The following is a 25,735-nucleotide window of genomic DNA, read 5'->3' as shown; positions in this document are numbered from 1 at the left end:
AATATATAAATATAATTTTCAATTTATATTTTTCTTTATAATTTCACTGAAGATTTAAATTTGTTGTAATTATATTTTCACATCAGTTTAGAGATCTAAGTCTCTAATTTCCTCAAAATAAGATACCACTAGAATGACTTTCTAGAAAAAAAAATAAACTATGGGACTAGATAGATGCTACCGATAAACCTGTAGACTTTACTTACATTATTTTATCAGTGTGACTGAGAAAAGCACTTTTTCATTAATTATGACTATATCAGAAATTTGTTATCACAATTGTCTTCGCAATTTTTTTTACTTAACAAATAAGTATGTATCACATTCTCCTTATTGTTACCTTTCACATGCATTGTACTATAAATTACTCATGTTGGTACTACCACCTCCTTAAATGATGTTTTCTATTACATTTATTTTTCCTTTTAAATCCTTCATAACAAACTCTATACCACTATAGCAAACAATCACGGAATTTTATTTTAGGTAATGCCTAGTTACTGACACAGACTCAAGTTAAAATCACTCAAGGAAAAAAGAGAACACAATTCAAATAATGGATTTAAATATGTATTCAAAAATATGAGATAATGCAACAAAATTATAAATGAAGACAGCCTCAATCCCTTTGGGAATTGCCAACCACAAAAAAAAGTTCTCTCATAGAGTATAAATAAACGTACACTCCCAAGATTAATTTCATTTTTTAAAATTTGTACTCTTTGCTAGAATTCCTATGACAATTTATGCTAATTTCCCTGGAAATTAGCATAAATGCCAATCACTCTACTGGATTCTAGGACAGATTTTTGGAATTCAGGCTATCAGATTTCTCCAGCCCCATTCACTTTCCCTGAACTAGGAAATTCAGCAAAAAAAGAAAGAAAACAAAAAGACTTTGTTGCAGAACTTTATATATTGTAACTTATTAGGGTCCAGATTTGAAATAGGTACTCTCTCTTATAAAAGTGTTGATATGAATTACGTTGCTAAGAATATTCCTGAGCATAAAACTTTGTGTGTATCTCTGATTATTTTGCTGAAGTAAATTCTAGAATTGGAATAAAGGAGTTTTTTAAAAGAACTTTTTTAAAGGTGAAACCCGGGAAGTTTACTGCTCGGAATTTTCCCTAGGAAATTTTTGGTGATAGAAACAAAGATTTCAGGGATGTTCTTAACAATATTATTTATAATAGTTTAAAAATTAAAGCCTGGGCACAATCTAAACACTTAACACAATGAAATTACTTAAATTATCATATATTTAGTGAAGAGATTATCATATATTCAATGGAGAGACTTAATGTAATATTTTAGAAGGCACATTTTGGAGTAAGAAACCATAATGCTGCTATTTACTAGCTTTGTGATCTTGGAAGGTCTTAATTTTCATTCCAACCTTCTTACCTCATAGATAAAACAAAGATAATATGAGGATCTGCTTCCTGCAGTTGTTAACAGGGTTAAAAGCAATAATGCATATAAGAAGATTAGCACAGCATGTGGCACATAGTCAACAATATTGATATTGTGGTTGTTATGAACAGTCATATTCTCAATAAATTTATACATTTAAAGGAAAATGCCATAGCATAATACATTTTACAGACAGGGTACAAAACTGTATTTTATTGTGTTACAAATTTTATAAATATGCATATATGCAAATAGGACAGGTAACCTACACTAAAATGTTACCAAGGTAGTTGAAGTACAGGAAACGTTTATTTTCTGTTTATTTTCAGTATTTTCCAATGTTTCTACAAGGAACATTTTTTATTCAGAAAAAAATGATAATTACAGAACACAGGATTTCTAACTGAATATCAGGAAACAGAATTTGACTGGAAATCAAGAAGATAAGAGTTAGGGAGCATGTTTAAGGGTCCAGGTGCAGCTGGTCAGGAACCTCCAGAATTCCAGAATTAAAGGATGTATTTCGTCTTTACCAACCCAGGAAACTGCTTCAGATCTGAGGAGCTCTCAGTCTGGAAGGCTCAGTTGGGTAGATCACTGGCTTTCCTTGGGTCTATCTATGTAGATCAAGGCGTTTCCTACCCAGCTAAAGAAGCTGCACAGGGATGCCGTAGGTTTCAGGCCTGCAGATTATGCTTCAGCAGTAGGAAGGGGACCACTGCATCTGATTGTCCCAGTTCAGTTGTACCTTTTAAGCAGGGAAGGACCTCTGGATAGTGAGTTCAGTTTCCTGTTGAACTTTATCCTGCCCACCTTTCCCTCTGAGCTACACTCACTACTGGTAGCAGAACATGATACTAAGTGGAAACTTTGGGTTAGTGGATAAAATCGAATGGAGACTGAGAAGAAAGTAAATCTGACTCTCATAAAACCAGATTATCAACAGCCAGTGTCACGGTAGCCCTAGCTGGGGGTAGAATTGTGAAGGGAAGCAGATGGGAGTCTGGTTTTCCTGTATAGTGGTGGCAGATCCCATCTAGCCAGGATTAGAGATGATTTATGGGTTTAAGGAATTATGGCAAACTGGGTAAAGGCAACCAAAAATCTAAATTGTTCCATGGTCTCCCTTCTTTCCAGTTTCAAAAAGACTGGTATGTTAAAAAAAGAAAAGAAAAGAAAAGAAAAGAATGAGCATGGCAAGAACATAATAACAGACAAAAACTTCCAATTCTGGTCTTCTGTTAATCCTAGGTCTATTAAGAGAATGGAGGATGGAGGAACAATATGATTATAGCTGATACATACCGCTACTGACCATTAAGTGTCCATATTTTCTGCTGGCTGAATTATGCCAATTCTCTGTACAGCACCATAAAGGATCTACATTTGTTTGGGGATTCAAAATATTACACAACTTACTTCATCAGCTAGAAAACAAAGCCCTACATAAGACAGAAGAATTCTATTAAAAGAGGAAGAAAGATTACATTTCCATTTTTTTCTTGTAGATTAGAAAAAGTGGATCTTTTCCAATGCCAGAGCTTAAGCTGTCAATTTCATTCCCCAATATGACATCAAATGGTTACCCTGTGCTGTACCCAACTGGATTGTCATCTTCTGAGGTAAGTCATGTGTGCCTTGGAATTATGTCATTACTGTTATCTTTTCCACTTTATGTTTAAGCCTTTTGTTCTGCATGATACTTGTAATAAAGAATTTTACCAAAGTAACATGGAGAGGTATTTAGATAATTAAAAGCAAATAATAATAGATGTATTATTCCCTAGAGCTGCTGTAACAAATTATCACAAATTGAGTGACTTAAAACAACACAAATTTATTCTTTCACGGTTCTGGAGTCCAGAAGTCCAAAATCAAGGTGTTGACAGTGTTAATTCCCTCTGGAGGCTCCAAGAGAGACTCTTTCTCATGCTGTTTTCCTAGCTTCTGGTGACAACTGGCAACCCTAGTCGTTCCTTGGCTTGCGGCAGCATAGCTCCTATCTCTGCCTCTGTCTTCACCTGGCCTTCTCTGTGTTTCTATGTGTTCTCCTTCTCTCTTTGTGTTTCTGCACACTCACCATTAGATTTAGGGTCCACCCTAAATCCAGAGTGATCTCATCTGGAGATCCTTAATATAATTATGTCTGCAAAGACCCTATTTCCAAGTAAAGTCATATTTACTAGTTCTAGGAAGATTTAGGCATATCTTTGGGGACCACTATTCAATCCACTAGAGTAGATTTTAAATAATTCATTGTTATGAAATGTTTCTTACACTTTTCCTTGATTTGTGGTAATCAAACAACTCTATAAAGTGACTTCTTAATTGTACCTAAGCATGCACAGCTGCAACCAAAATAGTATAATTGTATTTACTCACATCCCAAATAATAGCAATATTGCACCCCCTTTATATTTTTAGCTTGAATGAGACTATATGATGGTTCATTATGGTTTAGTGCCTAAAACAAAAAATCACCATAAGTATTGAATTAATGTGTGCATGATGTCAGAATTTGGAAATCTGTCTTTTCATGCATTTTTTAAAGTATTCCCAGAAATCAAGAAATAGCAACAATGCTAATTGGCTTGTGATCACTTAAATGTTTTCCTAAGGGCAAGGAAAAAAATAAGCCTTTGGAATTTCCCTCTAATCCAAAAAAGCAGGTTTGTGAAAATCCAGAAGAGAAAAAAAAATTGTACTTTTCATACTGCTTAGGAAACTTTAATCTTATTAACTTTTGTCAAGGATATTGACAGTACTGGGGAAGCAAAAGGTTTACTAGGTTAAGTCTAGAACCAGCTATCTTATAAATATAGCATTTTAACGTAATATATTAACATCTATAGGGCTGTCTGCTTACATCTACCTCCCACGTAGACTGAGTGTCTTATCCTTGGTGTGTAGGGAATCAAAAATATTACTGGATGAATACATAAATACAGATGAAGGTTTCTCGCTTTTCAATTGTTTCATGAGCCATAATATTGAACAAGTATTTTTGTTGTTTTTGTTTCCTTTTTTTTTGAGACGGAATCTCTCTCTGTCACCCAGGCTGGAGTGCAGTGGCGCGATCTTGGCTTACTGCAACCTCCTCCTCCCGTGTCCAAATGATTCTCCTGCCTCAGACTCCCAAGTAGCTGGGACTACAGGCACCTGCCACCACACCCAACTAATTTTTGTATTTCTAGTAGAGATGGGGCCTCACCATGTTGGCCAGGCTGGTCTCGAACTCCTGACCTCAGGTGATCCACCCACCTCGGCCTCCCAGAGTGCTAGAATTACAGGTGTGAGCCACTGTGGCTGGCCGTTGTTTTTGTTTTTATCAGTAGAATTTAAATGTTTTTCTCTCTCTGTAGTATAGAATTTATAAGCTTATCTTTGATTAAGGTAATAAATTAATGAATGTATTAATCACGTAATAGTAAGTTCTATTAGCATTCTTTCTTTTCCATTACAACCTCACTAGTATCCATTACAATTCAAAAGTAGCATGGTAACAGTACATATTATCTTGGGGTGGATATATATGTATGTATGGCTGGTGCATAACAACCTTTCCCATACAGCACACTTACAAAGATGGATCTTTAATATATGGCAATGGCTGTCATTCACAGATTCTTTACACTACTGCAGCAAGTCATGTTTTTCCTCTGATATCTGGCATTGTCTGATAAATGTAATATTTTCATTTCTAGAATGCAAACTGCAGACCCCATATCTTTGAGGATCCTTTCAGTATCAACTCTGGAAAGAAAATGACTACATCAACTGACCATCTCAAACGAGGCACAATTCTGGTAAATTAAGACAAGTGCTATTTTTACCTTTTGCTTTCCAAATGAATAAAATTGATATCAATCTAGAAATAACCATCTGAAGAATTTAAATATAGATATTTGATAAAACGGCAAGAATACTGATATGTATCTCTGGACATTTAAACAGGACTGCAATACATGTAAATTTGCTACCATCATATGTAATCTCACTTCTTCTGACATCAGCCAAGTCAATGTTTCGCTTATCTTGTGGAAACCAACTTTTATAAAAGTAAGTAAATACATAGTTCTATGCACTGATTGAATAATATCAATAAATATTCATTTACCACTTAGAATATGCAAGGCATAGTGCTGCTTTTGAAAAGAATGTGCGACTGGAAGTATAAGAGGATGTGACCAAGCCCCAGCTCTACTTAACCAGCTATGTGTGTCTCATCTTCCTTGTCTGTTAAGAACTAAGATATTACCAAGGTCCCCTCTGGAGAGATATACTTTTTTCAATCTCTCTTATCCTTTTTCTTTGTACTTTAAGAGATAAATACCTTTCCAGTACCAAAGCTTGCACTTATCTTAATACTTTGGAACTCAGTTAATGTACAGAGTATAATAAAGTGGCAACCCTTGACTCCAGTAACAAAGGAAAGAGCTAACATATACCATAGACTTACTGTGTTTTATCAGACTGTTATTATATGTATAATTTTATAATATATAGGTATATATGAAGCCTTTTTTCTTTTCTTTTTTTTTGAGACGGAGTGTCTCTCTGTCGCCCAGGCTGGAGTGCAGTGGCATGATCTCGGCTCACTGCAAGCTCCACCTCCCGGGTTCACGCCATTCTCCTGCCTCAGCCTCCCGAGTAGCTGGGACTACAGGCGCCCACCACCACGCCCGGCTAATTTTTTTTTTTGTATTTTAGTAGAGACTACGAAGACATTTTTAACCCCTTATAAAGCCAAATCTGTCTGACAATAAGCTACTTTAAAACTTTTTATTGTACTTTGTATTATTTATTTCTCAGGAAGTATTTAGTTGAACATATGACTTTGCCATTTTTGAATTTGATTATAGTAAGTTGCTATTTTTATGTCATTAACTGTTAATATTGGCAACTTCATTTTTTAAATTTCAACTTTAATTTTAGATACAGGGAGTATACATGCACGAGTTTGTTACATGGGTATATTTGCAGGATATTGAGGTTTAGGGTACAGATTCCATCGCTCAGGTAGTGGGCATAATACCCAATAGGTAGTTTGTCAGCTCCTCCAAGTAGTCCATGGTGTCTACTGTTCCCATCTTTATATCCATGAGTACCCAAGGCTTAACTCTCACTTATACGTGAGAACATGTGGTATTTGGTTTTCTGTTCCTGTGGAATTTGCTTAGGATTATGGCCTCCATCTGCATGTATGTTGCTGCAAAGGACATGATTTTGTTCTTTTTTATGGCGGTGCAGTGTTCCATGGTGTATATGTACATATTTTCTTTATCCAGGCCACTGTTGATGGGCACCTATGTTAATTCCATGTCTTTGCTGTTGTGAATAGCACTGCAATGAAGATATGACCGCACGTGTCTTTTTGGTAAACAGTTTCTTTCGGGTATATACACCCAGTAATGGGATTGCTGGGTTGAATGGTAGTTCTGTTTTAAGTTGTTTGAGAAATCTCCAAACTGCTTTCCACTGGCTGAACTAATTTACATCCCCACCAACAGTGTATAAGCTTTTCCTTTTTTCTGCTGCCTCACCATTTTCTGTTATTTTTTGACTTCTTAATAATAGCCATTCTGACTGGAGTGAGATGGTACCTACCTCATTTTGGCTTTTATTTGCATTTCTGTAATGATTAGTGATAATGAGAGTTTTTTCATATGTTTGTTGGTCACCTGTATGTCATGTTTTAAGGAGTCTATTCATGTCCTTTGCCCATTACTTAATGTGGTTATTTGTTGATTGATTGCTTGCTGAGTTGTTCAAGTTCCTTATTCTGGATATTAGACCTTTGTCAGATGCATAGTTTGCAAATATTTTCTCCCATTCTGTAGGTTGTCTGTTTACTCTATTGATAATGTCTTTTGTTGTGCAGAAGCTCTTTAGTTTAATTAGATCCCACGTGTCAATTTTTGTTTTTGTTGCAATTGCTTTTAGAGACTTAGCCAAAAATTATTTGCCAAGACCAATGTCAGGGAGGGTACTTCCTAGGTTTTCTTATAATATTTTTATAGTTAAAGGTCTTATATTTAAATCTTTAATTTGTCTTGGTTAGTTTTTATATATGGGGAAAGTTAGGGGTCCAGTTTCATTCTTCTGCATATGGCTAGCCAGTTATCCCAACACCATTTTTTGACTAGGAATTCCTTTCCCCATTGCTTGTTTTTGTTGGCTTTATCAAAGATCAGACGACTGTAGGTATGTGGCTTTATTTCTGAATTCTCTATTCTGTTTCACTGGTCCATGTGGCTCTTCTGTACCAGTATCATACCGTTTTGATTACCGTAGCCTTATAGTAGAGTTCGAAGTCAGGCAGTGTGATGGGTCTGGCTTTGTTCTTTTTACTTAGGATTGCTTTGGCTACCTGAGCTCTTTTTTTAGATCCACATGAATTTTAGAATAGTTTTTTCTAATTCTGTGAAAAATGATGTTGGTACTTTAAGAGCAACAGTGTTAAATCTATACATTGCTTTGGGCAGTATGGCCATTTAATGATATTAAATGAAAGGTTTTTTCTTTTATTTGTCTCATCTCTGATTTCTTTCAGCAGTGTTTTTTAGGTCTCCTTTTAGAGATCTCTAACCTCCTTGGTTAGCTGTATTCCTGGATATTTCAGTGTTTTTTGTAGCTTCTGTAAATGGAGTTTTTTTTTTTTTTTTTTTTGAGACGGAGTCTCGCTCTGTCGCCCAGGCTGGAGTCCAGTGGCGCGACCTTGGCTCACTGCAAGCTCCGCCTCCCGGGTTCACGCCATTCTCTTGACTCAGCCTCCTGAGTAGCTGGGACTACAGGCACCCACCACAATGCCCGGCTAATTTTTTTTTTTTTTTTTTTTTGTATTTTTAGTAGAGACGGGGTTTCACTGTGTTAGCCAGGATGGTCTCGATCTCCTGACCTCATGATCTGCCCACCTCGGCCTCCCAAAGTGCTGGGATTACAGGCGTGAGCCACCGCACCCAGCCCTGAGTTGTGTTGTTTATTTGACTCTCACCTTGAACATTATTGGTGTATAGAAATGCTACTAATTTTTGTACACCTATTTTATATTCTGAAACTTTACTAAAGTCATTTATGAATTCTAGGAGTTTTTTGGTAGAGTCTTAAGGGTTTTCTAGGTACAGGATCATATTACCAGTGGAAAAAAGATAGCTTGACTTCTTCTATTCCTATTTGGATGTCTTTATTTCTTTATCTTGCCTTATTGCTCTGGCTAGGACTTAGAGTACTAGGTTGAATAGGAGTGGTAAGAGTGGGCATCCTTGTCTTATTCCAGTTCCCCAGGGGAATGGTTCCAGCTTTTGCCCATTCAGTATGATATTGGCTAGGATTAGTTACAGATGACTCATTATTTGGAGGTATGTTTCTTTGATGCCTGTCTCTACCTAGAGTTCTTGTGCTGATTCTTTCTCATCTTGGGGGACTGATGTTCTTCAACTGTGATGTAAGTTGAGTGTAGTCATTTGGGTTTGTTTCTGGATGCTTTCAGAGGGCCAAGTCTCTGTACAGGATCTTTATTTGTGGGTGTATGCTCACAGGAGTGTTTATTAGCAAAGTAATTTTTGGTGTTGTTGTTTGAGCTGTGATCCAGTAGAGGGCACTTAAGGGTAATGGGCAGTAGATAGGCTCTTAGTCTTGCCACTCTTGTATTTGCTCATGTTTGCAGGTGTGCTCTGCAGTGGGTAGGGAGAGGCCTCCTCCAATCACTGGCACTGTACCCATGTTTCTTTTGTTAGGTGTTCTGGGCCACAAGCTCCCTCGGGCAGAGGCCATGGCAGGTAGATAGGTGACACTTTTTCCGAACCAGCCCTGTGGAGGGAGTCATGCCCTACTCCAGTGCTGGCCCACGCTGGCCCACGAATCCATGTTTGTTACCCATCTCAGTGCTCTGAGATGGGGGCTCCTCCCCTACTTGAGTGCCAGCCATAGATCTCAGCTTGGTACTCCTGAGCTGGACATGCCATCTCTGGGTCTCCAGGACACCCCGCAGGTCAGAGTCAGGCTCTGGTTGCTTTGGAGGATCCAAAGTCCTCCCAGGTCACAGGGAAAGTACTCAGGTGGGGCGCAGCACCCAGGCTGGGCGGCAGAGACTGCGCTGTGCACATGCCCCTGTGGGGCAGTTAGGCAGGGACTTTAGGAGGGTCTGGCAGGCGGGAGAGGCTGCAGAACAGACATGCCCCAGTCCCATGGGGAATGCCTGCTTTCTCCTGGCTTGTGGTCACCTGGGGCTAGAGCCTCTCTGAAGGAGATGGGGAGTCCGAGGGGATGGGCACCTATGTCTGTGCTCTGCTCACAAAAGCTCCTGGGCTCCATGCTAGCTGAAGCCCTGTCTCTACCTGCTCCCTGGGAAAATCCACCTGCCAGCTCACACATCCATTGGAGACGTTGGGTACTCTGTAGCTTAGATCCCAGATGTCTGTGGCAAGAGTGAGCTGTCCCTCAGTCCCCTCCCTCACCCCTTCTCCAGGAGCCATTTAGGGCCAGGAAGTAGCCCAAGCATTCAGGTACCCTACGCAGGGTTCCCAGCTTCTCCCTCTTCAGCCTCAGCATCTGTGTTGCCTCTCCACACACTTGCGGTGTTTTCTGCCTAGAGATCAGATCTGCCCAAATTATATTATCTACTTGATAATTTGGGACCTCTTAGTGGGAGAGATGGCTGTGTCTAGTTAGCCATCTTGTCCCCCTAGATCATCAATTTCATTTTTAATCCTAAATAAGTGCCTAGATAAACTTCATCACCAGAATGTAGTTGTTTCATGTCTTGCTACATTAAAGGTAGGCAGAGTTTGAGGTTTGTTTTTTCTAATGATAAATCAATAGAAAATATTTTTAAAATTTTTTTTCATTCCATAACGAGGATCTAAGTAAGGATTTTCAGTGGCAAATGAGGGAGGACAAGTGCACGGTTATTATTTGATACTACCAGTTCCATTTGGAAGTTAACAAAACTGGAATTTTTAATCTCTCAGAAAAATCTTAGCTTTTATAAATGTCCTACTCAAACATGACTAGCTCCCATTTTGATTAGCATCATATATTAAGAACAAATCCTATTTGCTTTTCAGTCATATTTTTCCAGCTTAAATCTTACTATAAGGGGAGAACTTCGGAGTGAAAATGCATCTCTGGTTTTAAGTAGCAGCAATCAAAAAAGAGAGGTAAGTGCAACATGAGTTTTGAAAACATTATGCATTTCACTCTGAATTTTGTGACACAATGTTTTATAATTGTTGATAGTCCCTTAAGCAGTGACTGGTATTGCTCTCAGTAAGTGACAGACACCATTTGCTTCAAATTATACTTCATTAGCTTCAAATGTGATTTCAGTCTTATTCATCCTTGTAAGAAACTGGGAAAATCATGATATTTACAATTCACATGCCACGTTTGACTTTATCACTTATAACTATCACGGTAAATGGATGTTTTTACTTTCACTTTGATAACAAATGATGCAGTTGTAACTTTCCTCCTTAAAAGCTGACATTATAAAATGCAGCTGATATCTGAAGAGCAGCCTCAAAAAACAACTTCTTTATAAAAAGTGCCTTTATACTGTACAGGAAAACATGTACATTTTTTAAAGTTTTCTTTCAAATTTCATTGAGAAATTTGAAACAAAAATGTGATGGTATTTCCTAATACAAATTCAGACTTGAGTCCTCAGTAAAAATAGAAAGGTTTGAGTTTTTAACTCTTGTCCTTTTTATAAATTAATAAGCCAAGGTGACGGAGTAAGACCCCATCTCTAAAAAAATAAAATAAAATGAGTACTTGTTACACATGCAGGCACTTCAGCATGATCTCCCCCCTTCTCATGGGAGACTTTAAATATCCCATGTGGATAACAGCACCATGTGAATCATAAAATTCAATTTGGAAGCTCCCTAACTTTCAGATGTTCTTTTTAAGTTGCTTATTTCAAATTTTTCCAATATCAATGACTTCTGATAAGTATACGCTTTTCAAGAAAAAGGAAAATACATGCATATAATGTTTACTTATGTCATAAAGAGCGCTTAGCATAAGCAATGCAAAATGCAAAGTTGTTCCTTACATAGAATAGCCAACATTTCACTAAAACCTAAAAAATTTGAGTATGGTTTATGTTGGAAAAGTACATTTGATTCCTAAATTTATGTGTTAAAATTTTATAATGAGTTTTATTTTCCCTAAATATTAGTTAAAAATTCCCCTGGAAATATTTATTCTACATTCATCCTAAAGGAAAAATTATATCTATATTGATAAAATTACTAAAAGTGATCATTTTGTAATTGTGTGATCTGAGGAAAGTCACTGATCTTATCTAGATTCTGGTTTCCATATCTGTAAGTTCAGGGAATTGTTTTACATATGTTTAAAATCTGCCTTGCTGGGCTTAGTGGCTCATGTCTGTCATCCCAGCCTACTCGGGAGACTGAGATGGAAGGATCACTTTAGCCCAGGAGTTTGAGATCAGCCTGGGCAAAATAGTGAAACCCCGTCTGTGTTTTGTTTTGTTTTGTTTTAAGAAACTGTCATAATGGTCTGATGCTGTATATGTCTACATTCTTGCCAGCTCTGTCACCTACCTGGAGTGATTTGAGAGGTTTTGATTAGTATCATGCATATACAAATCTCTCCCCTGTTAGTTTCTTTTTCTACCCTAATCTTCCCTCTAGGTAAAGAAATTGAGGTGTTACTGTTAAAGGCAAATACAGGGCTTGAACTATTATTAGCCATTGATATCTACCCTAAATTAATTTTTTTCAAATCCCCCAGGGATGAGACACAGAGCAGATAGGTTTCATTGAGGTTTGAGTGCCACCCTGAGAGAGCCTGAGTAGCTGGAACACTAAAAGCGGTCCATTTTACAGCTTTGCTTCAGTTAAAACCTGATTTATACATGTGGACCCAGTGATAAGTCAAGTAGAAGAAACATTGTGGTATAATGAAGAGCACACTGGGAGTGAATACATATGCAAACATTCACTTACCCATACACTTGACATGTATGCATTATACTTTCAATTTATAAACAAAAAATTATGCACACTGGAAATAAAATAAGGAGACTTTCTCAGGTTCTTATGACAACAAACTGCGACATTCCAATCTAAACTAATGCTATTGTGATAATACAGTAGTGTACTAATTAATCTTTAACACACACAATACTTTGGTTCTCCCTGAGTTAAACAGAAATTCACTCCTCCCCTTGAGCATTCCAATCCATTGACATTTAACCCTTTATGTATAAATTTCAGAAGGATAATATTATAAATACCTTTTAGTAATAATAAATTTGACATGGTTAGAGATTTAGACTAGATGAAGAGCATTTTCTAATGTAAATCTAATGTTTTCTCGTTATATAGTAACGAGATTAATGCACTGGTAGAGAATTGTAGCCTGCAAGAACTCAATGTTCCAGGAGTTCTAATAGGTGTTTATTATGTTAACAATCTTGTTTAATAATTTTCAGCTTGCTATTCAAATATCCAAAGATGGGCTACCGGGCAGAGTGCCATTATGGGTCATCCTGCTGAGTGCTTTTGCCGGATTGTTGCTGTTAATGCTGCTCATTTTAGCACTGTGGAAGGTAAACACCAAAATTCCTTTGACTCTCTACTTCAATCATCAACAGCAAACTGGAGAAATAAGCTCTGATATATTCAGACTATGTAATATAGTATTATTACAGCAATGAAACAAACGTTGAAATGATGACTAAGAGAAAGAAAAAAGAAAAATGCGTATTTCAAACACTGCACACAACTTGACCCAATTTTTGTAAAGGAAAAAAAACTTATTTTGAGTTAGAAATATTCAAAAATTCACAAAAGTATCTTTCTAGAGTTTAGTATGATAGGGGACTTTCACATGTCTAGCAATTAAAATTTTGTAATAAGTATGTATTTCTTTTATAAACAGAGAACAATGAAAACTGTCTTTTATAGAGAAAGAAAAAATGAATTCCTATGTCAATTTAAGGATATATAAGCAGTAGATTCAAGGTTAAAATAAGCCTTGTTTTAATCACATCTCCATGTGTCTTAAATATCAAATAATTCTTTAATGTTTAAATATATATGGCACATTTTATGTAATAAATTGTGTGCCTGAGTGGAGGATAAGGGAGCAGCTGATGTAGGGGAGATCTTAAAGTTTCACAGACTCCTATTTCAAATTCTGTGGTAAATGTGAGTAACCACCTATTTTGTGCCAAGTAACTCTGGATATTTATGTAATGTTTTGCTTAGGCTGAAATAGACATGATTTTTAAAACTCTTAGCAGCTGTATAATTTTCACATTAAGTAGAATTGAGATGACAGCTTTTGGGATAAGTTGAATAGAGAATAACATCCCATACAAAGTTGAATGTTTTTTCAATTAAATATCAAATAAGCATTTATTCTAGCATAAAATCCCCCTATATTTTACCTATTGTTTTGTTAAATAGTTAAATTATGTTAAAAATATAGGTTGTGGCTACATATTAATTGTTCTATTACCTGAGCAACATAATTATTTAATCAAATAGTTTAAATAGCAAGTTTCTCTCCCACTGAACTACCAACTGTTCCTATCCTTTCTTACTCTCCTATGACTCACTTCCTCTTTTGAGGGGCTTAGTCTCAGAGGAGATGGTGAACAAAGCCAGATGTAGGTCAGTGGCATTTAATTCAGTAAATAGAATCCATGGCTTTTCTCTAGCAAAGTTCCCCAAACAAAATTCTCCACTATAGCCAATGTCCAGCTCTTCCTTCTACTTTATAAGGGATGAGTGTTCTCTCTGTAATACCTAGCTTTGCCACACTGTGGTACCCAAGGCCTGGCTTATTGGTGTCAAGGTTGTACTTGAAATATAGGAAGTGGTTTCTTCATTTATATGCACCTCTAATAGAGAGTGTTACTGTTGATTTTTTTCAGCATAGTCTTCTATTCTCAGCACTGCACTTACCTATATGGTTTTAGGACACCACTGGCAGGAGAAGAGGAAATCCGGAGCTGATATTTGGATAGGTTCTTTCAGGCCTTGTACCTCTGTTTCAGACAAACAAATAGGAAATTTCAGTCACCTATTTTTCAGTCAGTAGTCTGAAAAAGCATAAATGTAAAACTAAGCTCATTGTTTCATCCAGATAATGATGTGTTGATACATTCTGACAGCTTCTTAGGTTATTATTAATATTATTATTATTGCAGGCCCAAAAGAAGGTCATTTGACAAACTTTGGGCTGTCTTACCTGGTAGAAATAGTTCAGCCACTTCACTGGGAGGCCCAGCAATCAGAACTGTGATTCTAAGGTAGAAGGGAAGAAACTAGCTCTTATCGAATGCTTACTATGCGCCGGGAACTGTTTTAAACATTTCTGCTTTAAGCATTCCCACTTAATACTCATATCAACCTTATGAGGTCTTATGAACCTCCTCTTTTAAGTGAGGAACATAAAATTTAAGTATATTTCCCAAAGACACATAGTGAGATTCAGAGTAAGGATCTGAATTCTGTGCCAAAACCACTGACTATTATCACTCTGTGTTCTCTCTTGCTTCCATTCACTCTGGTGTCCTCGCAACAATCCTTTCGACCAAGTATTTTAACTACATTTTACACCTGAGGACATTAAAGCAAAGGGAGGTAAAGTGACTCTCCCGTGATTACTAGCTAGTAAATGACTGGATTCAAGGAATGATCTACAGAGCTCTTTCTTTTTCCAATATATCCTACTGCTGCAGGCTATAGGGTAGGGCTCTTTACTCTGGAGCTTCAGGAGTTGGGTTTTGTTCAAGAGAGTCATGAACTCTCTTAAACACATAATACTGTCTTTGGTTTTGGAATGAGGGTCCCTGGTTGGATTCAGACTTTCGGTAGTTCCATTATATCAAGAAGGCTAATCCCACTTCCCCCTACTTTAAAGTTCCGTTGGAAGCTGCCTGAAGCATGAGTTCAGTTGCAGTAGGTTCAGAAGAGCTACTCTTATCCCAGACATCTTTTTTATTCTAACTAGATCTGGATCAGACACCTCAGGATTATCCCTTCTTCCTTCCTTTCCTGAATCCCACCAGTTTGGAGTTCATTGGAACTCCCAAGTCTGAGTCTCTGTGTAAGAGACAGGCCAAAAGTTTCTCTTAGAGCAGAGATTCACTTTCAAAAGACACAGTCTTTATATCTTTGTCTTCATCACACACATGGCAAAAATTAAAGCTTGACAAAGTGTTAGTAGCTGCTTAATATACTTCATGATTGATGGGAGGAATCTTGTAGGGGACGTAGGTTTAAATAGGTGGAGAAACTTGTCCTGAAATGTGGTACCACATGCCGGGGGAGATGCCCAGCCAGGCCAGCATATCCAATGGAGTACGATGACATCAGCACACGAGGAGCCATGAGAGATTCAGAACATTCCTCTCTCCTAACTTGATGTCATAATGATGCCTGAAGTTCCTCAACTGATGATTTATTTATTAATCCTAAAGCTTTATTCTTTATCCAATATACATGTTCTGGGTGGGTGTGGATGGGGACTGGTATCTCACCACTTTTTAGTCTTTTATACATTAGTATGAATTTATTCATTCAGCAATTATTCCATGTTATATTCATTAAGCACTTACTTTTTTGACAGAGATCACCTCATTAGACCCTTTGCCATAGGGTTTTGAACAAGGGATCATGAAGCAAACACAGGAAGGAAAAAAGGAAAGCCAGTGCTGCAAAGAAAGTGTTGGGGCTGAAAACAAACTCTATTGGTTTCAAATTTGGGCTAGGATTGGCCCAGTCCATCTTGAAGCTATAAACTATTTTCTCCTAATCTACACTCTTTGTCACTCAACTTCTCTTAAAAACCCATGTTAATTGGTTGGGTGGAGTGCTTAGATAACAGAAGTTATTTTAAAATAGAACATTTAATGTGTAGAAGCCAAGGAGCGTTGTAAAGAAGCAAAAAGAGCTGTGAGAGATCAGAAGCAAAGCAGAGTGGGAAGGAGAAAAAGTCTTAGAATCCACCACCTGCTTTTGTGAAAGCCTTGTCTGTTTATTTTTGACTCAGGACATGCAGGCACAAGTTAAGAAGCCTAATAGTTTGTGAATCTGGAACTTTTATGCTTGGCTCATATAAAAAAGCCTGAGACATGTAGGAGAGCTGGCATTTGGGGAAGAAAAACTTATTGTTTTCATGTGTATTTGTTCCGTTACCACCTTTTCTTCATCTACCACCAACTAGCTGATGGCATAATAGAAGACATAAGCCCTGAATAAAAATTTTCCAACCAAAAAGTGCATATTTTTGAGGGTTTATCCCCTCTAAGCCCTCAGTTGTTTAATAATTATTTTATAAACACATAGTTCCCTGGCATAATTTGCCATAATTTCGTGATTAAAATGATATAGAGGTGCCACACTTTTAAAGAATTAACTCATTGCCTTTGCTCGATCTATTATAGCCCCCTCTCAAATTTAAAAAAATATACAAATTTGAAAAATCACTTACCTATGACCCTTAATTTTCTTTTCTTAAAAATAAGCATTTTAGGTTAGATAATTGCAAAGATCCCTTCTATCCCCCATACTTAGTTTTGTTATTCTATAGAATGGGAAACAATTGCAGCACTTATAACATTTTATGATGCCCCAAATTGCAAAGCATAATGAAATATGGCTCACCATCCACCATGATGTGAAATTTTTCTTATGGTCAACAACTTCATTTTTTATTTCCAAATGATACAGTGTGTTTTCAAGAGGCTTTTTATATCAAATCTATATAAGCAGACGTCCTGATGCATTTAAAGTTAATACAGACAACTCAGAAATCTCCCTAACGCCCTAGCCATAATATACCTGTCAGATTCCCTACCATCTCTAATGACCTCAACTTATGGTCATCGATCATTTGATGGAAATTTCTCTGCCACATCCCTGAAAAAAAAGATGATGGCAAAGAAGAGACAATGCTAGCTAATTGCAGTTTGTCTCCCAAAATATTTTCCCAGAAGCTTTTAATAAGTTCAATGTGTATACTATATTTTACTAGGGGTCATGCTGTATTTAACCAATGAAAATATTAAAAATGAAACAGCGGCCCGGCGCGATGGCTCACGCCTGTAATCCCAGCACATTGGGAGGCCGAGGCAGGCAGATCATGAGGTCAAGAGATAGAGACCATCCTGGCCAACATGGTGAAACCCCGTCTCTACTGAAAATACAAAAATTAGCTGGGCATGGTGGTGCATGCCTGTAGTCCCAGCTACCCAGGAGGCTGAGGCAGGAGAATCACTTGAACCCGGGTGGCGGAGGTTGCAGTGAGCGGAGATCACGCCACTGCACTCCAGCCTGGTGACAGAGTGAGACTCTGTCTCAAAAAAAAAAAAAAAAGAAAAGAAAAAAAAAAGAAACAGCAATTTAATAATGTCATTTTTTGACATTGAATATTAATAGGTCAATGAGAAAATATTTCTTAATTATATTAGTTGTGTGCCCAGCATTGCCAATATACTATTAAATTTAATTCTATCCAAAGGATTAATATTTGCTACCTAAATTAAAATAGTTAATTGTGCTATGTTTTGTGTTTTCTCAACAGATTGGATTCTTCAAAAGACCACTGAAAAAGAAAATGGAGAAATGAAATATTTTACGAAAGAAAATAATAACAATTATTCAATAATCTATCCTCAGGTTTGCCTCAAATATGTGACAAGAAATGTATAATTCATGACATAGTCATGTAACTATGTAATCCATCAGGGATTCATTACTTGGAAAATGACAGGTCATGCATTATCCAAAAACAATACCAAAAAGACATATTTTATAAAATGACAAAAAATATTTTACATAATTACTCATTTTTGTTGAGTAAGCAAAATTACAAAGTGTTTTTTAAAAAACCTGTACAAATATGTTTATGTATTAAATCACCATCCAAAATATTTAAGGAATATATAAAAAGATTTTTATGATCATAGAAACATCTATTTTCAAAACAATATAAATTAAGCTTTCCCCCTTGATTCCTGTTGGATATCCATGTTCAGCATGACAGTCAGCACTCGTAAATGCCAAGAAAAGAATTACCTGAAAAAGATCATTTCTCCCGATTCAAATGAGAATATTTTCCCTCGGTAGAATCCATATACAATATGGATTGAAAATTAAGTCACGAAGAATACATTTAGCATCTTTGTGTTGGGTTCTATACCTAAAAATTTTCCCTCCCGGCCCAAGGTGATTGGAAAGTACTGCAATTGAGCTAAAATTTTATCTAGGATGGAAAATCAGGATAGTCTCGTTTAAAAACAAGTATATTAAATGGGTTACATTAAGCTTTTACAGAACATGCTTAATTTTGATATTGAGCTCTAAATGCAAAACTCTTTTATACTGAAAAAACACTTAAAGCAGTTTTGTGTGGCATCACAGTGATTTGTCATGAAAAGCCATATATGGAGGACATGCTAAAATGGCTTCTGAATGAAATACGACAGCAGAGAAAGATGCCACTGAAATGCTGAAATTATCTTTGCTGAGCAGCTTTTGAATGCTAAGGGTTCCAGTATGTGACCCAAAGAAGGAGTTGTCTCAACTCCTTGGTACAGGGTTCATTCAAACCCCCAAGCTGTGAGAGTGTGTTTATTTTTAATTTTTTAAAAGGTATTTAATTTCCAACCACATTTCTTATTTTTTTGAAAAGACAATTTTCCATTTCAGTATTACATTTTACCAAGAAGTCACTGCTTTTTAAGTGTGTTGCATCAATATTTAAATAAAATCCCAGAAATGTATTTTAAAGAATTTCAGGTTTGAAAACTCAAACCAACAGAAAGATATCACACCTTTGTATGTGCTTCTTTGTTCTTGAAGTAGTCATTATGGTTCATTGGAATCTACTGTAGCATAAGCTCCTAGGTTGCTCCATTTCTTAGGAAAATAGCAATGAATGAATGTATAGTAGCTGCATGTGTGAACTACTGCTGTAAAGTTTGCTGACATTTCTGCAACAACATTTCTCCATCTGATTTACCAGAACCTGTAACAAGACCAGAACATGTATTTATCCAGAAACTCCTGGGCTCTGCTTTGTTCAAAGAGGAGCAAATCCACATAGAAATTAAATGTTATAAATTTATTTTTTTTTTCAAACTAATTTCCAAAGAATTTAGCTGAAGACTCAGAGTCAGCCTACCTCTTGACTCTCCACATCTGCATCTAAGATCCTGAAGGCCAAAGGAATGTGCCTGTGGGATGCCAAAGCCATCAGTAGCTGGAAGAAAGAATACCTCTTTCTAGAGGTTTGGTGTCCTCTTGCTGGCCTGTCATTATTTGGAAATACGCGCTTTTGGAATTTCCTTCATTTTCGCTATTTCCAGGTTCAGAAATCATACCCACTTGTTCTTTCTTTGCCCAGTAAAACTCAGGGTTTCTCTTATTCAGAGTTACCATGTTGCACACCCCCAGTGCTCAGCCTGCCCAGAAGCCCTGCTCCGATCTCAGCAAGACCTTAGTAGTAAAGCTAACGGATCCATTGAAATTCATACTCAGCATCTATGACTACTAGACAAAGCCCATTTACTGAACCATGAGTGTGCACTTTTAAACTAAATTGTTAACTGAAAGGGAAAAAATAGAAATGAGGGCATTTTGAAGTTTTCAGAAAAGAGAGGAAGAGCTGTTGGCCAGATCAAAGAGATACTTATAAGCCCGGCACAATTTTTAACATAAGTCATTCATGGCTATTAAGTAAAATATTTCATGAACCAGAAGTCCTGTTTCTCTAATATTATAATTTGTTGAGGTTTGTGTGTGTGTGTGTGTGTGTGCATGTGCAGACACATGTACACATATAAATTGAATACAAAAATAGCTCAATAACACCAAAAAACCGTTTACAGAAAATAAACACAAAAGCTATATCTGCAAGACAAGTTTGATTCATCTAGTTTCATATAGTTTCATTTTTATTAATATTTAAGTTTAACTTATAGTTCTGCAATTATTTAAAAAACAAGTACAGAGCGTTTGATTAAAAAAAGTCAACAGATGTTTCAAAACAGCTTTGTACAAATGTTATAAAATGTATTTAATGATTAAGAAATGTACTAGACTCTATCATTTACTTTTAAAACATTTAATTAGAAAAACAGGTGATATTTAAGACTATTTATAAACTTATTGGCTAAATTGCCAAAAAGTTTCTTTTTCTCTAACTTTGGTATTCTAAATAATTGATTATTGCTCCCATTGTAAACTGAACCATGTATGCACTCTCTTTTCTGACCAAAGTACAATGGTATATTGGTACATTATTTAACAACACACTGTCCAGGAGGGAAAAAAAAAAAACAGTCTCTGATTTGTATCATTTGCCAATTTCCATGGTCCAAATATTCTCTCTCCATTTTCAAACTACCAAAGTGACCCTAATCAGCTTACAAAATTCCTGGAAATGTATCTGCCAGCTCTTACCAACCAGTGTGAGCTGACTTCAGCACACCACTGAGACAGATTACATGATAGATAGACAGATGATAGATAGATAGATAGATAGATAGATAGATAGATATAGAGACTGATAGAGAACATGTTGTGTCTATATACATATCCAATGACACACAGTATAATCACGTTTTAAATTTTGCCAAAAGTACTGATTATATCAAGCCCAGTAGACATAATGCTACACAGCACCCATTCTTTAATTTTGATTTCTAAAATTATAACCTTCCTTTGATATTAATAAAATGTTATGAACTTGCAGGAGAAGGAAGGAGTTGAAAGAAGGAAAATATAAAGGGTGATCCACAGTGAAAATCAGACCTACACAGCAGCCACAAAAAAATTGTCTCATTTTCCCAAGGAATTCAAAGTCCTGTGAGACACATTACAAAAGATGATACTTTGTAACTATTTTTAACTTCTATGATCCAATTTCAACTTCATTGGTCCAATTTGTCAAACTATTTTCCTGTGAGCACTAGATTCATGGGCAATTTAATCTCTGAATATTTTCTGTGTCATAAGTGTGCTTGAAAAGAGGCTTGTAGTAAACAGATATTTTTACAAAATTTGATGCTTCTGCAACCATAATAATTTTATCTATAAATGCATATATACATATATATATATATACATACACTCACATGCAGATATTTACATATATAGATATTCTCTTTTCCTTTTATAAAATCAAAGTCTAGGCTCAATTGGAAAATGGAAATATTTGCACCAAAAGAAAAAAGTGCCATTGTTGTGATCAATGGAGTAAAGCTGGGGTATAGCAGAGGCTGGGGAAGGCCTGCCCATGTTCTCTCCAAGGCCACAGCTTGCACACCGTGAATGGTGGCCCCACTGGCTCCATGGAGTGTGCCTTCACACGGGGGAATGTCCTTGTCCAACACGCTGTAATCTACTCCATGGGAACTGACTGTCCTGCTTTTCACAACATTGAGAAACAGGCCCAGAGCCTGTCTCATGTGCCAGGTGCAGTCACATTATTGTTCAAATAAAGTGGCTTCTGACAAATCAGTTTTTCAAAATAGCATCCTATGTACTTTTCATTTCTTCCAACAACCCTCAGGCCCCCTTTTGCCAGTTTTCTCCCCCAGGGGAGATTTTCAAGACTACTGGAGAAAAATCTGTTAATAAAACATTTGCTCTGAGTACCAGCTTCAGTGACTCAATCATTTATACAGGATTTCAGTGTTTTGTTCTGCAGCGGTGTTCTAAAGGGTTCACATAGTACAATGGAGGAGGGACAAAGCAGAATATACTTCCAAGCTGGAACATCTTTAAGACATTTACAAACTGTTATGGGACACTATCAGCAACTACGCCTGGGGAAGCTAGCAGGATTTAGCTCTTCAATGGCCCTCCAAATGCACCCAACAATCGCCAACCTCACCCATGGAAATCATCTAAAAAATGAAAAGAAGGGCCTTAAAGTCCTCACATGGATGCTGTATTTATAACTAAAATGTACAGTTTAATTCTAAATAGCAGGCTTTTAAATGCAAACAGCTTCCAGGTGAGTCCTCTGGCTTCCAATCAGACTGCTGATTCTAAACCATTCTCACACAGAATTTCTGAAACCAACACCAGGTATTAATTGTTAACTGCAGTGAAAGGAAACCAAGGCACATTACGAAAGGCTAAATGCTGCTGTTTCTAAGTGGAAGCACTGTTGAACAACACTCTTAGGTGGAATAAGAAAATTAGGGTTAAACTGTAACATTGTAATCGGACGAACAAATCAGCATCTTTGATCCTCAGGTTAAAATTTAATCTTAAATTTAGAAATTCAAAGTAACAGCCTTTAACCATTAACCTTGAGGAAAATGTGAAGTAGCATCTGGAGTCTCTTAAGCCCCAGCCCTGTTGCCCCCTACAGCATCTCCACCCAGGAAGTCCAGTTCCTAACTAATGGGAATGGATCCTTTTCCCATTATAAAGGGCCGATGCTTAACCCTTGAACCCACTACTGTTCTTATGCCCCAAGATCTGCACCTTACATCAGGCACCCGGGAATGCTTCTCATTGAAATTTTATCATACCAAAAAATATGTAAGGGTGACTCATCACTCCTAACTTTGGACTCCTTGCTTTGAGATCAGTATTTTTTTCTCTCTCTTTACATATAGCAAAAGCTTTCCCCAGTAGCTGATGAATTTAGAACTTTATACAAGACTCCCTAGCATTTTCCTCCTCCCACAGGCTGGAGAATTTCAGTGCTATAAGACTGGGCAGTAGGAGCCAGAGCCAATGTGCAGGATCTCTTTTCCTTCTGCCTTCCAGTTGGCTTCTCTTCTCAGCTGCGTGGTGGGGATGATTTGGGGCTTCCTCAGCAAGGCCTTTCTCTGCCTTGTGCCCATAGCAGGGCCTTGGGTGGTGACATGTTATCTTTGTTGGTGAGCGGACACTCAGAGATCCTTTAATTATCTGACACACCAGGGAAATCTTGGCAATCAACTAAGGACCTGTGACACTCATAACTATGATTACATTTGGCTTTAGCATATTTCAGGTAATATCTTTATGAAAAAAAGATGAAGTATGGAATTGTAGGAACTCTTTTGCAATAGACTGAGATCCAATGTTTAAATCTTTTTATTTCAGTTTGATCTGTGCCTTTAGATTGGGGACAAAATTTTAAAAACAAATCTTCCAAATGACACCGCAATGAAAGCCAGTTGTGGTCTTGAAAAATCTCTCTATTGCATTACTTATCCTCACCCTTGTTTTTTAAGAGGTAGAGAGAGATTACTGGGAAGCAGTGAGCCAACATAATTGTCCTTTCCTCTACAGAATAGCTGTGCAGAAGGGGACCACCACACTTAGGACCAGTGCCAGGTGACAATCTTTCTGTCATGCTGCTGCAGCATTTTGCACCTTGAGAGATAGGAAAAAAAATGGGGGTGAGGGAGTGGAAGATGATGAAACTATTTCTCTTCTATGTCTACATCCTTACTCCTCAAAATGCTTTAAGCTCACTCAGACCCCATATACCCTGCCCACAATACTAACACATGTACTTTGCATAAGTAAATTGTTGATTAAATAAGAGCAAAACTATATTCTTATGTGTAGATTAACCAAGGCTAATTTCCTGGAGTTTAATACACTTTGGATTCAAGTAAAAACAATCACTTAATGCAGCAACATCTCAGACCCTCTTCACTCTAGAACCATTTTATACAAGAGAACTCAACATTTACTGTTTTATTTCTGATATTGCCTGCCGTTACTCAGGATGCAAGAGATGCTCTGCATTCCTTATTAGGAAAAATTGGCCTGTAAGGAGAATGGTATACTGCGTATTACTACTGTGAGACTGTAAAATTGTTAATGGACAGTGTAAAGAATTGTATTCATTTTATTAGCAAGAAAAATACTGCATACAAGAACTACTGCCCTGAAATATCCATCACTCCAATGAACTGTTCTGCCTGATCTAACATAAAGTTATATTTCATTGCTCATTTTTTTTTGCCTCACTAAAATGACTAACTTAAGGGAATGTGCATTTCTACAAGACTTTAATTGGATAAACTCATTAGAAGAAAATGTTTCGATTGCATTCAGGAACGAAGAAGCATAACCTTTGTTGACTCTTGTAATTTATTATATGCTTCATTTAAACCCATTTTGTAAAGAAATCAGGTAACAGTCATTTAATCTGATATAATTAGAAATAGCTGAGAGAGTAAAAAAGCATTTTGAATGTCCTGTGTATGGCATATCCTGTACACCAATTGAAGGTCAGAGCTTTGGTATTTTTGTATAATTCTGTCTTATCTGGTGCATCAGCTGTGTATTTTACGTCAAGGTAAATGAGCATCCTGTTTTATATGTTAAATTTTAAAAATGACTTTTTCAAAGAAGAATGTGATTGCTGTGATTTTTAAGTGTGTATATTTTTTCCAAAATTAATGTGACTTCTTCTGAAGCTCCAACCTTTCTTTTTTTTTTTTTTTTTTTTTTTTTTTTTTTTGATGCTTTGGCAGGTTTTCACTCTAATGCTCTAAAAGGAAAAAGCAAAAAGTAAATTAAGTCTGTCTGTGGTGTTTCCTGTACAAGATTTAGCAATGTGATTAGTTTCTTTGTGAACTCGAGACAAAAACCACAGGATCTATAATACTATATATCTTCTTCTAATGAGATGTTTTAATAATAAATAGTCTGCAGTATAATCATAGATTATACCACATAGGTGATATAAAAAAATCAAGAAATTTAAAAGTAGTTATTTTCTTTATTCAATTTATAGTTTATTATATAAAATTATTTAATATATTAGGGCTAGAAGAAAATACAGGAAGAAGTTTTAGTAAAAATAACACATGGTCATCTTATTTAAAATTTCATTCTCAAACTATGCTGTGGGGTGAGTGAGAAGCTATTGTTACAGAAGACACAGACTGAATTATGAAGGGGTTATTCGTCAGGTCATCTACCTAAGTTTTGGCAGAGCACATTTTCACTGCCCTATCTTTTCTCTCTTACTGTAAAGTAAGTGCTTTTTCTCTCTCTTCACCCCTTATCCAGGAAGAGAATACAGTGGAGTTACTAAGGAAGAATCTGGATATATTCACTGGAAAATAAATGGTATACCTCAAGATTTATTATTTGTACATCCAGAGAATATCACAACATTTACTTCCTTACCTTCATTTACTTTGATTATAAAAATAATGTGATCCGCATAGGCAGATGTCAAGTGTAATTTCACCAAACAGAAGTGATCATGAATTAAGAAGACTGAAGATTATGTCTATTTATTTTTTATAACAGCAATATTATTTTAATTGCTTAAAAATATGTGAATATTAATTGTT

The 25,735-nt window shown here is 36.5% G+C and overlaps 1 protein-coding gene and 1 long non-coding RNA gene across 2 annotated transcripts in view; one reads left to right on the top strand and one right to left on the bottom strand.

The window, feature by feature from the left end:
- LOC104006453 (uncharacterized) overlaps nucleotides 1–15,906 on the bottom strand; it is a 30,239-nt gene extending 14,333 nt beyond the window's left edge. The window contains exons 1-3 of the long non-coding RNA XR_001717719.3: nucleotides 15,644–15,906; nucleotides 14,650–14,705; nucleotides 14,364–14,446 (exon numbers count right to left, since the gene is read on the bottom strand). This is a non-coding gene — a long non-coding RNA (uncharacterized LOC104006453). The remainder of the gene's footprint in view (nucleotides 1–14,363; nucleotides 14,447–14,649; nucleotides 14,706–15,643) is intronic.
- The window catches only part of ITGA1 (integrin subunit alpha 1), a 173,324-nt gene extending 151,261 nt beyond the window's left edge, over nucleotides 1–22,063 (top strand). The window contains exons 24-29 of the mRNA XM_517769.9: nucleotides 2,925–3,038; nucleotides 5,121–5,222; nucleotides 5,371–5,475; nucleotides 10,482–10,574; nucleotides 12,884–13,000; nucleotides 17,989–22,063. Coding sequence (XP_517769.2) covers nucleotides 2,925–3,038; nucleotides 5,121–5,222; nucleotides 5,371–5,475; nucleotides 10,482–10,574; nucleotides 12,884–13,000; nucleotides 17,989–18,033 — 576 coding nt within the window. The 3' untranslated portion in view covers nucleotides 18,034–22,063. The remainder of the gene's footprint in view (nucleotides 1–2,924; nucleotides 3,039–5,120; nucleotides 5,223–5,370; nucleotides 5,476–10,481; nucleotides 10,575–12,883; nucleotides 13,001–17,988) is intronic.
- Nucleotides 22,064–25,735: the final 3,672 nt, after the last annotated feature.

This window comes from Pan troglodytes, chromosome 4, assembly GCF_028858775.2.
Source record: "Pan troglodytes isolate AG18354 chromosome 4, NHGRI_mPanTro3-v2.0_pri, whole genome shotgun sequence".
Classification (NCBI taxonomy): Eukaryota; Metazoa; Chordata; class Mammalia; order Primates; family Hominidae; genus Pan; species Pan troglodytes.
The sequence above is the reverse complement of the archived record's forward strand: the minus strand, read 5'-3'. Positions and strand labels throughout refer to the sequence as shown.